We start from the raw sequence: 17,694 nt of genomic DNA on the forward strand, positions 1-17,694 counted from the left end.
AAAGCACCGATAAATTCAGATAAATGTAATAGCCGAAGCTTCAAATATTCGCTGTAAAAATGACAATTTGACGGCTTACGCAGCTGCTTCTTTCCTTTATGATACAATGGGCGCAAAATGGTATGTTTTGATGTTGCAAAAATTACTTTGTTTGCGTTTTCACGTTAAATGAAAGAACACCACATTCTTTTTCTAGAAGGTATGTTGGTTGTAGCAGATGTTCATGGACTTTCAGTCCTGTTTATTCGTAGATGTGCAATTTGATATTACCGACTCGCAGAAAATATGCAGAAGATATTCAAGTCGCAGACACTTTGGCGTTTGTCTTTGTAAGTGCTCATCTTGTACTTTGTGTTGTATAATACTGTCCCGAAAGAGTAACTGAGTATTCCGCTATATAGCGTCCCTTATCGGCACTGCGTACAGCACTCGCACAAGAGCGCGAGATGACTTGGCGTAGTTGAGTAAACTTTATACGCTATTTGTACAATAACGTATTGGCTCTACATTAATATAGATTCTCTAGACTGCAATGACGTGTCATATGACCTACCCATTTCTCTTGTCTCCACTTCCAGTTCTTCAGAGTATGGTGAATATCCCGTACCAATATTCTTGGCGCGTACCTAAAAAGTTTGTTGTTTGGAAATATATTACACAAACCAACTATGGAAAATATATCTACATATTGGGGCTTGTGACCACTTGACTAATGAAAACAACCCTAAATGTTTTTTTAAAGCAGCGGAGTTTATTTATTCTGTTTGCTAAAAGTTACCTTCGATTCATATTCACGAAGGTAGCCATTTATGTCCTGCGCTGTACGACGTGCCTGTTTACAGTTCTCTCTTGTCCAATACAGATATTTGCCTTGTTTCTGCTCGAGCACCTGATTTCTGAACTCCTGCTTCTATTTACTGAAGAAAAACAAACACGAACAAACTATTTCCGTCAATCTCTACCTGTTTTTTAAAGCTTCTTAACTGAGTTGTGTATTTGGATGATATGAGAGTACGGCTCAAGGATTGAATTGTCAACGTGACGATGAAAAAAATGCCTCAGGGTCTCATTCTGAGGGCGTAGTACAGTTATTCTGCAGTCTACTGCTACTGAACCAAATAAAAAGATAACATTGCTTGTCAAACAAACCGCCCTTCAGGGTTATCACGAATCCATGCAAAACTTTTTTTTACTTCCTACATTGGTGATTTTGACAATCAGTTTTTAATGTTTATCCAACCTCCTAGGTCACTAATTGAGATCCAGGAAGCACGACCGTGTTTGTAATTAGGCAAAGAGCTCCAACCGCATAACTCCAAAGCGCATAAAGCTCTTGAGCACTGTTGTCTTCACCATATGAGCAGCTCTCTAAGCAAACAGGCACAGCAGTTGACCCTCAGCACAAACGAGTAACAACGTTGGTAGCCTGCACAACGACCACAACAGAGCTGCGTTATTGGGACATGCAGAAATATACTGTCACTTGATTATTATTTACATATGCAGCGCTGTAATATTCCTCGAGCGACACGGCCGCCACTGGTCACTCAAGCAATAAATTCAACGTTGACGTTCACAAACAGGCAAATACCTTACTGAACATGCCGTAATAACGGCACAAAATTAAAATTCCTAAAACAATGATAAGTAAGAAGTACTGCGCACGCTTAAAGACATATTTTATTGTATTCATCTTGTAGCATTGATTAGTCTGAGAGGAGTGTCCTGGAGGGCAAAATTACTTCATAAAAGTATTTTCGGCCGAAGTATTCAGTCACATTCTTCGTTAAATTTTCCTTCTATTTTTATGACAGTTATCCTTTTCATTATGCGAAAGTTTCAAGTGGCTTGGGATTTCTCAAGTACACTTCTCGTGAAGTAGTTGATTATGTTTCCATAACAGACACATCTCCGAAGGTTGAGGCATGAAGTCTACATTTCATGACTGAAAAGATCCAATGTGTAATTTGGTTATGAGCTATGTTTATGACGACGTTGATCATTCAGAAAGGAACATTCAAATGAATATCCTCATTAGACAAAACTGTATTGTACCTGTCGTGGATACACTAATTATTTATGAGATAGAAGTGGTACTCTATCTTACCGAGAAGTGGTACACCACGTTCGGCTCCAGCTCCTGGACGGTGAAACAAGGTCGCGGTTCCCGATTTCTCGCAGAACACTGCGTGTGGGCTATGACCATCTCGGTAATATCGTGTCGGTTCTTTACGTTCCAGTATTTGAGCTGGTAGTGCTCTAAAACACCGGCAGGGGGATAAGGAGCTTTCCACATGAGTGATACGCTGTCTTGAGATAGCTGGTCGTACTCCAGCCTTTCGGGAGCTAGTGGAGCTGCATGGGAAAGAAAGCAAATTTGGTGCACCGGAGGCTGAAACTCTCCTTATATTTGAAAGCACGGACTCAACGAAGCTACGTGCGTCAAAGAAAATGAAGTGCGTCAATGGCCATTCTTGTTTTCATACAGAAGGGACAAGTTTGATTGTGAGTTATGCTTGTGGCGTTAGAGAAATGTTGGGAATCCTTAACGCTAACTTAGACGGAAGGTAGTCATTCCATGCTGTGTCCTCGGCAAACCTTGACCCATAACCCCTCCCCCCCCCCTTTGTGGGTACGTGTCTTATGTGAAAGGCGGTAAAAAGGCAAAGAACAGAAGCAACAACAAGACGCTTCCATTGCGATGGCAGTTACGTTAACGAAACTGTATTTGTATTGTGCGTCCTCCTATTCGTTCCTTTGATGCACGTCCAAATTGGCGGCACAGCAAATCGCGGCATGCCGACTGCCGCTCACGTGCCGCCGGTGGCCGACAGTTCTGCTCCCGAATGGCAAGATCTCCCCCAACTTGGAGGACGGGTCCGGGACCTATTTTTGTGGCAGGTGGCCAATTAGGGACAGAGGACTGGTCACCATGGTAACGCTCTAACGTCGCCAGTAGCCCCACCGCCGCTGATTGCTCGATGCCAATATCGTGGCTAGGCTTTTTCCGGTTCACGTCGAAGCTGCAGCTGGCGGTGCTTCAGAAGGAACAGCTGATGATCACATGCCTCAATATTCTGCTACCCTTGTTGCCTCTCTACTTTCTCTTCACAATAATTTAATGCAAAGAAGAACGCAGCTCACATTTGAACTAAAAAAAAGAAGTATGCCACGCTGCCGAAACATCAGCCAGGTTGTTGGATGTTGTCCTATACTGAGTGATTGAAGCAGTAAATATGGTTGTTTTACACAACTTCTAGATACTTAGTACAGCCACCATATTGCAACCTTACCACGATGAGGAATAAGATAAACCGTAATAGGCAAGATACACTGTCATTCTCTGAATCAAACATTTTCATTTAGCAAAATTTCCACAAGTTACATGCTGGAGCGCTTTGAACAGAAAATGTACCATAAGCTTCTGGACGAAAAGGTGTGAATTAACGTTCTATAAAGTTGATGTTTGCTATAAATCTCACCTACTTGAACATGGCCAGTCGGACGGTGTGAAAGTCTGTCCATGTTTCGTGTTCCATATTTCACATTACTATGCCTTAAAAAAACAATAAATTCACAACTTCTTCATCTGAACAACAATGCCGTCTAATACCACATATTTATTGTTATTGTTTAGGCTGCGTTCCGGTTACTTTCTAAAGAAAACGTTGTAAAGAAAAGTAAATGGAACGCCAATGAATCTCTCCGCGAAGTTCGGGAATACCTCGGAACTAGTGTCATCCTGAGAATTCGTTCCAAGTGGATCCGCCTTGCGTACTCAAACGGCTAGAGTTCGTAAATTGCAATATGGGTAATTAGTTAAAACCTAATGAGTGAATGTTTCTTAATTATCTATTACGCATTTCAATTTGTGCAAGTAATTTTCACCTTTCCGAGTATTCCAGCTCATGAACTAGGATTGTGCTATCTGCCACAGGCAAACTTAAAAAATTTTTGAAAGTGTTCGCTGAGACACCCTTTAAATATTCCCTAAGAACTGGCTTCTTGGCCGTTCTCCTGTAGTGGGGCCCCAATCATTTGACGAAAAAGCGGGAAACTGTAGCAGATGACGGTCTTTACTGTGACTGAAAGTTGCTGTCACAGGAAATCACTCGGAGCTGAAGGAATCGTTCAAGTCTGTTGTCTTTTATCTTTCTCTCACTCACACTCAATGTTATTTGGCTATATTATAAAAAAATACACTCGCAAAAGCGTCTCTTTGGCCAATCCCCCCTCGTCAGAAAGAGCTCTTGAAACAAAACCAAATAAAAGCACTGCACATTGTTGCAAGGCTGTGTCCCGCGTGGTAATACGGTACAAGTCTTCGTTCTTTGGCCAAGTGGCACTAGGCTTTTGCATACTTCGAACCTGAAGGTTAATGGACGAAACTATAAAGTAAAAGAAATTGCTCAATTGTTTTCCTGCTGGTTTTACAGGACATGATTCTGACAGGGATGCACAAGGAACATTAAAATAGCGGTACGAATATATTCTGAACGGCTATATTCGCTTAACAAATAGGCTTGGAATAATTCTGCTGCAAATGGTAAAGGGGCTTGACATCGTAATGAGAGGTAACAGGAATTTATCCACGCTTTTCCTACTCCACTCGTGCAACCTTTTTTTAGCTTAAGAGAAACCTCAACTCCAAGATGTCGCCCCAAAATAGCAAAGTGCGCATATTTTAATCTTAAGCAAGTTTAGAACGCCTTCGCATACCCTTTTCTAGTGCGTGGAAAATGGGTAGGCTATAACGGTCTGCTTGTACAGATCAGAGGCCGCCTTTCAGGTAAGTTAGGAGGCACATAGGTAAGTTAGGATGTATATAGTAATTTTATGCGTTGTGATAAAAGACAAATAAAATCATTGTTGCTCCAACGCAACGACTTTGTTGATTTTGTCAATTGCCGGTGGCGTAATCTACTAAAAATACTAATTACTCCCTCATGTTACTGTAATTAATTCCAACATTTTTTAGCAGCGCCCTTTTCTTCTAGTACCAGCTTAGCCACGGTTGCAATTCTAGATGTTACAATATCATTGAAAGCCAGGAATTTTTTAATCATCACTAGTTCCGGCACTTTGCCACGGTTGCCATCAAGAAAAACAGATATCATAGGAGTTCGTTGCTTATCTGAACTAAAAGAAGTGCTGATTCCCGTCTTGACGACAATACTAAACGAACATTCGGACGAACATGTATTTATCCAGAGTGCCTAAACATCGGTGCATTTTTATTTCAGCGGGTTGTTTAAAAGATAAGTTCTGCGGATGCATTTAAGTAAATGGCCCAAACGTTCAGTAGCCCATGTGTTTCGCAAGTTGTATTTTATGGTTTCTGTAAGTTTTACGGACCTCTTCGATTCGTGTAGAACGTATTACTTTTCATAGTTTTCTGTAATGGCCCTGTTTTTCATAAATTTTAGCTGTTCCTGGCTAAACTATTCCAAAATGTAACAATGTAACGGGTACGTTATTTAATTTTTTTGGACTCTGTAAGCAGAACTATGTACCTACTACGTGTACGCTAGAAATACACATTTTCTTCAAAGCATAGAAATTAATTTGAGGAGGTGATCGGAAATAGATGATTGCGCATGGAAGGAGAAATGACAGAGTACTTACGAGCGGATGGCGTTGTGAAGTTTAGGAACGCGGACATGGGCGATCTACCCGCATGATTTTCGGCGAACACCTTCACTCTGTAGCGAGTGTAAGACACCAGGTCCTGGAAACTGATCGATGGCCGATTAACCGTCCTGCTTCGCAGTTCAGTCTCCCAGGGATCAACGCTGTCCATTTCAATGTAGTAGGAAACGATGGGCCCGTGGCGTAGTTCACAGGGCACCTCGCCCCACGTCAGGATGTCGGTGTTCCTTGTAAACCTCGTGTGTTGCACCTGAGTTGGAGCTCCCTCAGGAACTGCATCAGGAGTCATACACACATGTTTCATGACGCACTTTATTGTGGCAGTAAATATTAAAGGAAACGCGGGTACGAATACTGAAATTATGACTGTGGACAGTTAATATTAATCGTGAAATTATAACAAAAGCGAAAAGTTTAGACTTTCGCTTCGCGATCGTTTCTGGAAAGCCAATACTTATTTGGAATTTTTTTAGTTAAAACGCGTCGTATACGTTTATAGCTGTTGAACTTTAAGAAACATGCTGAATTTCCGCTTTCTGTGGGGTTACTTGGCATGGCTTTGTTAAGTAAACGAACAAGAACGAGTACTGCATCGGTGCCGTCTTCATGCAACCATGCTTTCAGGCACTCGACATTTTGAGAAATGTTCTATAGGGCTTCAACTACGTCCGTGTTTTTGTCATACGCCCATTACGCAGTCATTAGTTATTCCTGCCAGTGCGCGTTAACACGTTTTCAAGCTTTAGGGAGAAAAATGAGCTCACTCGCTTCTTCCGTGTCGAACGTGGCATTCATTTCCGGTCCATACTTTACGGTGAGGGCAGACACGGAGAATTGGTACTTGGTGTACGGACGCAGTCCAGTCAGGTTCACGCTGTGGTGTGACGGTGGTACCAACACCTCCGTATCTCGGTGAGTGAGCTGCTGGCAGTGCTGTAGGCGCAGAGCCAGCGGCGTGTACACGACGCGGTAATTTCGGATGACGCCGTTTGTCGCTTGCGGCGAGCCCCAGGAAAACTCCACGTAGCGAGAACCACTTCGAAGGAGCTTTACGTACGCAACCATGCTGGGAGCTGCGTGGAGATAGAGTGAGAATAATCAGCAGGCGTGCTTGAAGAAACACTAAAGACCGACATCAAATTGGTCCAAATTGTTATGTTCCTCTTAGAGAAATATCGGAAAGCTTATTGCGACTGATAGAGCTAAAATGTTCCCGGCACTTGATATCGCGCGCTACATACGGGCGTTCGTGCGCAGATGCATGCACCGGCCATCTCTTCCTGGTAACGCTAAAGAGTAACGCTAAAAGGTAACGCTAAAGGGTAGCGCTGCTTAATGTGGGCAGGTACTTCATTTTCGTAGTATCGACAGCGGTCCTGCTCTGTGGTAAAGTAAGTTTCTTGTTCATGAAAGCTCTGGTCTGGGGAAAAGTGTTCCTCTGGAGAACTTCGAGCCCTATATCTCTAGCTTTAGTTAACGTTTGTCTTTAGCGAACCCTTCTGACTTATGTATTCATAGGGTAGAAAGAAGCTCAGCTGTTTAATGAACGCTTTCGAAAGGAACTGTTGGTTGTAGCGTGCGCACACAACACAAAGCGGTCAAATATTCTCTTTCTGTAGCTGTCAATTGGGTTTTCCAAATGTGCCGCCTATCTTCTGTGATACTTAAAATACTAATTCGAAGCAATAGTAATAGTAATACTCACGATGCTTAACAAAGAAATTAGTAAAATAACGCCATGCCGAGAAAATACTGCTCACGTAGCGTCTCTACACTTTTTTTTGTTTATAGAAAGCTGCTGAAATGGAAGTAAGCACCACACCAAAGTGGCATCTCTTCAAGATAATTAACGCGAACGATGGCCACCAGAACCACCGCTGGTTTCCTTGTCAAAGAGTGGTCTACCGATGGAGGATATCAAAGGCGGGGAGTATCGAAAACTATGTCCACCATCTAACTTGAAGTACAAGAATATCTAGACAGACAACTAAAAAAATTAAAATCAGAGCCCTTCCACTACTGTGAAGATGGGAGCCAGCAAAACTGTGACTATGGTGGGTCTGCTGTAGTGAATATTGCTATATAGTGACTTTATATATTATCATTATTGATTATATTGAGCGTCTTCGGCATGTTTGTCAAAGAGCAAGGACACCGGCGTCTTGTTTTCGCGTGGCGCGATGGCCATGTAGAAGTCCGCCCCATCGTCATAAACTAGCATATGATCCACATCGTTCATAGCAACGGCACACTGCACGGCGGCATGAGGATTCTGTGAGATCTCTCCCACTCCTGCTCTCATACCCACGTATCCAACGTGGGTATGAGTCACACGTGATTTCTTTCTTTATTTCGTTCCTTCATTCCTTCCTTCCTTCCTTCTTGTCCCTGGCCTATAACCGCATTGAATATGCGGGTATGCTCCACATGGGATTTTATTATCGTTAATCGTGATATTTCTGACGAGTATGTGACGTTATTGATGTCATGACCTATCAGTCATGTTAGTAATCCATTTTGACACATCTGCTAAGGCACAACCTAGCGGGAAACAGCCAAGCGCATGGAGCCGAAATGCCGATGATGATAGTTTTTTCTACACGCGGACACGATCCTGGAGGAACTATCCCTTAACAGCTTGGCTGTTAAAAAATGGTGACGGGCGGCAGAGACAGATTTCGGCCTAACAGCAGGGCTCATGATTGTTAGAGAAAGCTGGTGGGGCGGGTATGCAACTGTAGGAAGAATAACCATAAGGCGTACAGCTGAACCGCTCATTCAGAAGCCAAAGCGAATAACAAAGCAGTTACTGTGAACACGAGCCCTTGGTATGCGAAACAACACCCAACAGCTGTTATTTCGATTCGTAACGTCAGTTGGACGCCTACGGCGGCGTGAAAGTAAGAGTCCTTATATTGACCGGCTCAAGCAACACCATCATACCTTTATTTTTCGTCGTATTTGTTGACAGAATAGTTTGTTTTCATTCACAGGATGTTTCGTGGTTGAGAAAACTACACATTGAGGTCGGTAAATAAAGCGTGCCTGCTCTATGAGAATAGGCACTGTGAAGCGTGTTTAATGTCTACGTAGTACCGCTGCGGAAAGCGTATAGGCCATAAGAGCTAGTCCTATAAAGAAATTATCAAGCAATATTGCAGCAAAGCTATTAAAGGGGCCCTGCAACACTTTTTTTTTCAAACACCATAATTTGCAGCAGATCCATTCTCGGCATGTGAAAGAAGAATGAGGAAAGCAAATATTATATGTAACGCACATTAACCCAAGTTATCGGTCAGAGAAATCTCAGAATACGAGCAAAATATCAGTTGCTCTCAGCTCGAATTTTTGCGACTCTACTTGTTCCGCTACCACTATCCCGTGACGTCATAGGGTGGGGCCAATAGCAGCACAGCATAAATGGAAGTCAGGGCGCCATGGTTACCAAGCATGTTCAGCCTGTTCGCGGCCTTCCTAGGGCTCACACGATCGGGAGGTGCGCGATCCGACTATTGAAGGCCATGGCATCATTGCTATTGTTACAACAGCTTCAGCGAGGTGGTTGCTGGCACGTTATGTGTTCTCTTGCACATGATCGACATGTTGATGCGTCGATCCGTTTGTTAAAACACCTTGCTGGAGGATGTGTGATAATTAGGCGACGCTTAAAACAGTTGGAAAACGTTATTCCATAGTTTTTGTTTTAGCAGTACTTTCAATATTCTGCAAACGTAAATCGCACCTTTCGATTATAACCGATGATCATGATGCCACACATTGTCATCAGGTCGGTCGCACGAAATGCACCAAATCGACTCATCATGATACTGTTATCGTTGCCGCCCAACAAGCTTTCTCTGGAGCGTAGCAGGGCCCAGGAAATATTTTCGTCCGCCGTCGATGATTATCCAAGATGGCGTACGGGAGCTTAGTCGGGAGCATAGAAGTTAGCTTGCGTATACCTAACTCGAATAGAGAACCTCATTGCACAGTTTGTCTTGGCTATTAACCGTAACTTTCTTTTCCCAAGTCGTGCTTCACCGCCTCTATTTTGGAGGTCAGCTACCAGGAGCCCTATTCGACGCGCATTTTATGGGCATCGCGTCTTGGCCTCTTGGCTAGGCTTCAATTTTATTAAGTACCTTCATGTCGTAGTGTGTCCTTTTTAAGATAGCGTTTTCAGAAAAAAAAAAGAAAAACGCCGTATAGCGAAGCATACGAAGACGCTTGGATATAGCGAAGGAAGTGTGCCGGGTAAGTGAAGCGTTAGCAAACTCTTAGATTTCGGGCGGTGTCAAAACAGACCCCAAGGAGTTCCTTTAGTTATACAGGTTCGCTGTCTTTGATGCATGAATATCTCAATTTGGCATATAGCTGTGAAAGGTTATGTTTTGTTTTCTGTTTCTCCTGCTGGGACGAATGTGTTACTGTGCTTTTGAGTTTTATTGTGCTCTGCAGGGCTGCCTTTATTAATTACAGAATATGATGAGTGACGAGGATGCCCTTTCGCAGAATAGACAAAAACTTCACTCGTAGGATGCATCAATAAAAGGCCTTCAATAAAAGCCTCAGCATGTGATCCGAATCTAAAGGACGCACTCTCTAAAATTCACGGGCAATAATTTACGTCGAGTCGAGGAAGCAGATACTTTTCCTAAGCTATTATTCACTGCCTCCCCACCCCACCCCGGGGGGGTGTTGTCTGCTAGAACAAATTAAAATTATAGTTTAGGGTTTGAGAATGCTTAATCACATGAGTTCACGGTGCTCGGCGACCTCGGGTTTGCAGGTGCCACTATCATGTTCAGCAGCACAGAAGGCGGCTTAAAATAAATGGCTGAAGGCAAGCACTAGAAGAAGTTTATGGTAGCTTTCGAAATCAACATTACGAAAAAAATAGCATGGCGCGAGAACAACATTGAGTGTTTCTGGTTAGCCCGATGAAGGAGTGCTTTTATCTAGGCCAATAAATCACAAGGAAGTTTATATAATGAAATAAAGAGAATTCCGCAAGCACTGCCACAAGAATATAGCGTTGTGCCTGGAACGGCACCATCATGGATGAGAAGAATAGTGGGAGCGATGAGAACTATTGTCCTGCTATCGATCGAGTGAATACAGGATTATCACAACCATGACAATTACTTTGAAAATTGTGCAATCAAGGCCCCCTCCATAAATCTGTGCAGTGCGCGAAAATGAACAGAAGCTGCCGAGACAATATCAATTTTAACGCAAAATTAATCACTTGAAGCGATAACCACACTCACGCAGGAGAAATTGCCGATTGAGCCTAAGTTGGCACTACAGGCTGTTGTGCTCCGTGTGCAGCCCAGCGTTGTAAGTTCTTCCTCTGTTACTGGTTTCAGTACAGGTTAGTTCTAGGGTGACGGTGTACTTGGAGAATGCCAGCAAACTTGGAAGTAGAAAAAATCGAGAAGACCTTCCTGTCACTTTGTCTATGTCTTCTTCTCGATTTTTTCTACTTCCAAGTTTGCTGGCATTCTCCAAGTATAACCATGTACCAACTAGCCCAACAAGCCACTCTCATCAGGTGACGGTGTAGATACAGCTGTATTTGAGCATAGAGGAAGCGCGACTTGGTGTGTCCTGTCGATAAGTAGAAAAGGCCGCACAAGCTACACATATTGCGCGACTACGATTATCACGACATGCGACGATTTGTAACGCCCATATACAAATTAAGAATGCAAGGAAGGCCAAGTGTACGTTTACGCGTGGCTCATAGTTCTTGGAACGTGGATTTTGAGGGCGACGCTCGTAGGGCAAAAAATTATGTAGCTAACTGGCGCGTGAGTTAAATGCCTTCGTGGCTATAGGTAGTACAGCGCGGTAAACACTACAGTACTTGCCGTCCTCAGCTGAGGTCACTCTCCACGTCTTGGTCCACGAACTGTTTCTGTTGTCAGGGGTTCTTAGGCGCAGTCGGATTGCCACAGCAGTGTACGGAGTCACGGGAATACTGTACACGTTCCCGGGTGTCGTACTGGACTCGGTCAGGTTGAATTCCACCGCTGTGCCGTTCACTTCTAGTACTGCATTCACGCTCCAACACTGCCAGCTCTCCTTACTAGGGTTCTGTTGAAAAAAAAAAAGTTTGGTGAGACGGTGAGAAAAACAAGTACATTGTTTACTCTTTTCATTGTTGCGGCGCTTGTTGATGCTCTAAGTACGGCGCTCCAAGGCAGACCCCGCAAAGAATGGAATTGATGTGGAATTTTTTTATTGAAAACATGTGAAGCAGTACATCAATGAAAGGTCTCAGTTGAGCAAATAAATTATGAAAGATGATTTCGTAGTATATCGACTAATGCATCACAGGTTCTACCGCTAAATGTTTAGGGAAGAAATAGTAGAGACATGAAAGACGCTGTATTTGCTACTGAGGTTTACTTAGACAATGCTGTAGACAGCAATGCTCCATTCCACAACCGAGTCTGCCATCTTTCCATTGAATGCAGCTGATAAAAAATTGTTACTAATATATTTTCAGCAGCTAAGAGAACAACTTCAATGTGGGCCTCAATGGGACTTTGCTTTTGAGCTTCCTGGTCAACAATTGCACACACACAAAAAAAAAAAAAAACATTTCTGTATCTTACACAAATATTTCACTTGCCATGAGGCAATTTAGTTACAGTAACAAATGCAACTCCATTTATTTTCTGTGTGCTTGCAAGCGTTTTAACGTTTTGTTTTTTTTAATGCATGAGCATTCTTTGGTGAGTACCCCAGCTTCGTCATCCGAAAAGATTAATGCCTTGTATTTGCACAAAAATGCGCAATTTTGTGCTTCAAAGCATAAAACGACGTTTTCTTAAGAAATTACCTGGAATGACAATGAATTTCTTCATAAGGTTCGGGAATTACATGTATTATCTCGAAACTGATATTATCCTCATGATTCATTCCAAGTGGATTCGTCTTGCTAAATCCACGGCTCGAATTTGTAAATTGCAATATGGGTCATAAGTTAATTAGTTATATATAATTAGTGAATTTTTGTTATTCATTCAATTATGCATTTTAATTTCTTGTGCAAGTAATATCTGCCTGATCGTGTAGACCAGCTCATGAACTAGAATTGCGCTATCTGCCACAGGCAACCTTGAAACATTTTTGAAAGTGCTCGCTAAAGCACCTTGTATATGTTTTCAAACCAAATAATAATCAAGGCGCTTGTTTTCTTCCTTATTGAGACAGCACTGCGCAAGGTCAATTCACATGGTGCGAAGGCAAGGCTAACATGTACTTCCAAACCAATGAACAGTGACATCAATTATGGTCCTGCGATTGAAGTGCGACTACATCTGGCGAGGCAAAACACTAATTGATGAAAATTATTCATTCAATACGTCACCAATGGGAACATTTGAAAAAGTACAGACCATGTCATTAGAATAGGATAATATGAAGTCACAGGCTGTTCGCTTCCCTTCTCGAATAATGATGAGTACGAAATTGTGCAGGCTTTCTGAAATGTGCGCGTGAGGATGCGTGCTGAGATATGCCGATATTGTATTACTGTATTTAACACTGTAATGTCGTCAAAACTCTCTTATGCGTAGCCATAAAAGGTAATGCCATTATATTGTCACGGCAATTCAGGAATAGACGGGTACACGAGTGCACGATAAGCGTTGTGAAGGCGAAGCTGGAAAATCAGCAAGTTGAGGAAGCTCAAGTTGAACGACGCCGGTTGCATAGTCAATGAGTGCGGCATGGGCCGACAACAAATTGAGTCCGAGAATGACGTCGTTGGGGCATTGCCCGCGAACCGTAATCACAACAGATATAAGGTGACCGGCGATGGTGATGCGATTCCGATGACTGCGGGACTTTTTGCCTCAGCGACGCGACTACTACCAGTAGCGGCGGGGGTAAGTACTTTCTTGACGCGGCGACGAAGTTGATTATTCATCACTGAGATTTGTGCTCCAGAATTGACGAGTGCGGGAACAGTTAAGCCGTCAACGTCAAAGTCGATCAAGTTTCGTCGTGTCGGCAATACGAGGAGAGGATTTGAGGTGGAAGTCGAAGATGCGCGCAGCGTCACCTCTAAGAGCTGCATCCCTTAGTTTCCCTGTTGAAGGTTGAGCGGCGATGTCGGACGTCATCGTAGGCGCGAAGGAGACCACGGACGGCGAGCTGGCGGCGAACGGGAAGGTGACCTCGGGGCGACAGGGAGCGGCTGTGCGGCGTAGGGGTGGCATCGACGTAGTACGGCTCAAAAGGCTGGAAGCGGCGGTAGCTATCACTGTTGTATGGCTGGTATGGCTGAGTGGGTTGAAAACGGCGGTAGTTATCGGTGCGGCTAGCAGTGTTAATCCGGGTTAATGGCGACACCCAACGGTTGTTGCAATGGTGCGCGACGTGACTGATGCGGTGGCAGTGGAAACAAATCGGCCGATCATCTGCCGTCCACCATTCAGCCGGATTACGAGAGCGAGCATAGAACCGTTGTTCCGGGGCGGTGATCTTGGGCAAGGCGGCGACCTAGAGTGTATGTCCGTTGTGCGAGACTGAGTAACGGTGCAGACGGCGAAACCCAAGTTACCGAGTTCCTCCCGCACAATGGACTGGACCAGGGAAACGGCCGGAGAAGAACAGGGGCAATTGCTTTGATTTCCCGACGGACGATTCGTGTAAGTTCCGACGGCGGCGACGACTACAGACTATAGAGGCCAGTCCGTCTTCGCATGATGACGTCGGAGTGGTGTTCGGTAGCCGAGCGAATGACCTCGCAATGTACGCCGGCATTCTTCAATAATTGTGTTGATGGTCGTGCAATTTCGGCACAGTAATAGGTTGTACGCATCGTCTGCAATTCCCTTCAGCACGTGATCAACCTTGTCCGACTCCAGCATGTCCATGTCGACTTTACGGCAAAGAGCCAAGACGTCCTGAATCTAAGATATGTATGGTTCAGTGGACGTCTGAGCGTGGATGGATATCTCTTCTGTTGCGGCTGCCATTCGACCCATGGGCTTCCCAAACAAGGCGCTAAGTTTTTCCTTGAAAGCGTCCCAACTTCCAATATCCGCCTCGTGGTTCTCGAACCAAAACGTTGCCGTTCGTTTGAGATAAAACAGCACGTTCTCCAGCATCAGCGTTGGGTCCGAGCGATTCATTTCACTGATGCTCTCATAATCGAGAATCCTGTCTTCGACGTCAAATTCATCAATACAGCAGAACGTCTCTGGGTTTTTAGGATGCGTAACGACGATCGTTGACGTTTTTGTCGGGGCTGGTGCAAGCGTCGTACTGGCCGGCGCAGGCAGCGTGGTCGTAGTCGGTGCCATCATGATGACACCGACTCCACGACCACAGCGGAGCTCCATTGTACGGCGCTCCTTCTGGTGCCCCGCACCTCCACAAAATTGTCACGCAATTGTATATTACAATATTTACATTCTGCTGCTACCGCAGAATTGCTGACAGCATGTCACGTGACATGTCCAGTTCTTCTTTCTCTTCGTGTAGTAAAGCGGTTCATGCTCATATGCAATGCCTCGTAACAATATATAGTTGTCATGAGCCACAAAATGAAGAAAGAAAGAAGAAAAATCAGAAGTTATGAGGAGAACAAGAAGTCACGAGGAGTCAGTGGCAGAAATAAAGGAAAAAGAGGTTATAAAATAAGAGCGGCCGAATAAAAAGAATACATTATGAGAGCAGAAGAAGAAGCGCAAAAGTGCACGCGCAGCTACGTGGCCAACGGGAGAAGAGACACGTAGCCGAAGAGAGCAGCCCAGCTACGCTCTGGGACGACGAGAGGCAGAAGGAGCTGGTGGCCGGACAGGACGGGTGGATCGCGGAGACGGCGGCAACCCAGTGGAAGCTGTTCTTCGGCTGTCGCGGCCACGACCCGCGAGCTGAGTGGACGTCCCACCGGAAGCCGCAGCTACAGGCTGACGGCGCCGCTTCCCGGATTCCCTGCGGCTACGATCCGCAGGCTAGCGGAGTTGACCGGGCGATCCAGGCGCCTCGGCCACCCCACCGTCCTGACCCCCGAACCAGGCCAACCGTGGACCGAACGTCGGACACAGCGACTTCGAGTCTACGACGCATCGGCGGGCCCAACGACGTGTCGCCGGAAGCCGCGACGACGAGGTGACGTGGCCACGTCGAGGGACTTAATGTAAATATTTGGACTTATGAATTTTGATATCTGAGGACTCTGGGGAATTTCCAGAATTTACTCGTGCTGTATATTGTTTGTTTCGTGCTGTTTTCTTTGTCGTTAGTTTTTTTTCAATTATAAATGTTTGTCCTAAACGTACGACTTGTCCCTGTCTGTCTTTAGTCCACCGAAATCCGTGACAATTTGGCGAGCCTGCCAGGATATTCCACCATTTCCGGCCCTGTCACTGATTTTTGGTGGTCTGGAGATGGATTGGGACAGCATATTAGCTACGGTTCGCGAGAAAAAGCTTAGCAAGGAGCAGGGCCTTAAACTAATTGAGGATGTAATGAACCGTGTCCATGCCGCTCGATCTTTAGAACTTGAGACACTTCGGCAAGCATGTGAGAAGAAAAAACAGTTCGAAGAGAAAAAGGACAGAGATGCCAGAAGCAGTCAACCTAATACATGCAGTCATATCCTACCTGAAGAGAAGTCTCACAAGTGAACTGTTTGCGACGGAATAGTTGCCACTATAAGGCTATCGATGACCGCGCCGCCGAGTCCTATTGCCTGGTGAGCACAAGGGGTACAAACACCGAATGAAGAGTGTGTTTTCGGTAGTGCAGTGTACATGCCAGAGGGTCGTGCTCATGAGGGCGAACGGTTCCCAGAAACGAAGGACACTGACGAGGGGGGGAATACCGCAAGCCCGCATACGGTGTGTGTTCAGTGCAGAGCAATTGGAGATGTCGCGCAGGAAGGGAGAGTGCTTGACTGCGGCAAGGCTTTTGAAGAGATGGAGACTTTCGACTGCAGGAAACCCTGTGAACACAAGTAGTGACCTGCAAGCAAGATGTTGCTGACCCAGACGACCACAGGTGCGCAAGTTTTAAGAGTGGCGAGAAAGAAGGCGCATTGAGGAAGCGATGACAGCGACAGAGATAGAGATAGTAGAAGAAAACAGAGAAAGAGAAAGAAAGAAGCATAAGAGAAAGAGCAGATCGAAAAATTGCTTCGAGGAAAGAAAAAGACGAAATCACCACCCAAGAAGAAGACACGAAGAAAGCACCAATGGGCGATCTTTATGGCATTGCTCATTACAACGCAACCATGAGAGGGGGATTTAAATTTGGGGTGAGAAGTAGCAGAGCATCTGAAGATGATGACTTCGAAGAACCGTCGCAAAGTTTCAGAGCAAGAGCGACGTGTATTTAACTGCAGATCCCAAGCATGTCCCCAAAAGAAGAAAAAGGTTTTCAAAAGTGACTTTTCAAGTTCAAGGACAAACCAGCAGCTCCACTAATCGCTCAAGAAGGCAGACATCCCGAAAGTACAGACGGAAGATGAGGAGACTGCTGAGAGCGAGATGGCGCATGAACAAACAGATGTTTCAGGAAACATTGTCCATCAATTAAAAAGGAGCGAAACTTGAACTACACGGGCGACTTTCAAAGCCAGGAAGGAACCGTGCAGGCACAGGAAAGAGAAGAATAAGAAGAGAAGTAGGCACCCTAGGCCGTCTCGACAGCGACGCAAGAGAAAGGCACTACGACAACATTGAGGGTATCAAAGGAATTCCAATAGGGAGAGGATACGGATTCTTTTGCGGTTCGAATAGTTAAGCTGATGGGGAATACACTGCCGTTTAGGACGTAAAATAGTTTATGCGGAAAGAGTCAGGGCGTACCTTGCATTTAAGGGCGGATGTTTGTAGCAGGATATTTGTTCAGAAGAATTTAAGAAATGGTTCCACAAAAGTTATGAAAATTGTTGCCATGGCATGTATAAATATCAGTAATAGAACAGTGTTCCTAAATGTGCTCATATGTTGCCATCAGTGCGGTAGGTAATATCCTAAGAATATATTTAAGGTAATGATGTGTGAAAACGCACATGTT

The 17,694-nt window shown here is 44.6% G+C and overlaps 1 protein-coding gene across 1 annotated transcript in view; it reads right to left on the reverse strand.

The window, feature by feature from the left end:
• LOC119433867 (receptor-type tyrosine-protein phosphatase T-like) overlaps positions 1-17,694 on the reverse strand; it is an 87,750-nt gene that overhangs the window by 39,954 nt on the left and 30,102 nt on the right. The window contains 5 exon segments of the mRNA XM_037701147.2: positions 554-626; positions 2,108-2,355; positions 5,626-5,922; positions 6,414-6,722; positions 11,523-11,748. Of these exon segments, the coding sequence (XP_037557075.2) occupies positions 554-626; positions 2,108-2,355; positions 5,626-5,922; positions 6,414-6,722; positions 11,523-11,748 (1,153 nt within the window).

This window comes from Dermacentor silvarum, chromosome 11 (assembly GCF_013339745.2).
Source record: "Dermacentor silvarum isolate Dsil-2018 chromosome 11, BIME_Dsil_1.4, whole genome shotgun sequence".
NCBI classification, from domain to species: domain Eukaryota; kingdom Metazoa; phylum Arthropoda; class Arachnida; order Ixodida; family Ixodidae; genus Dermacentor; species Dermacentor silvarum.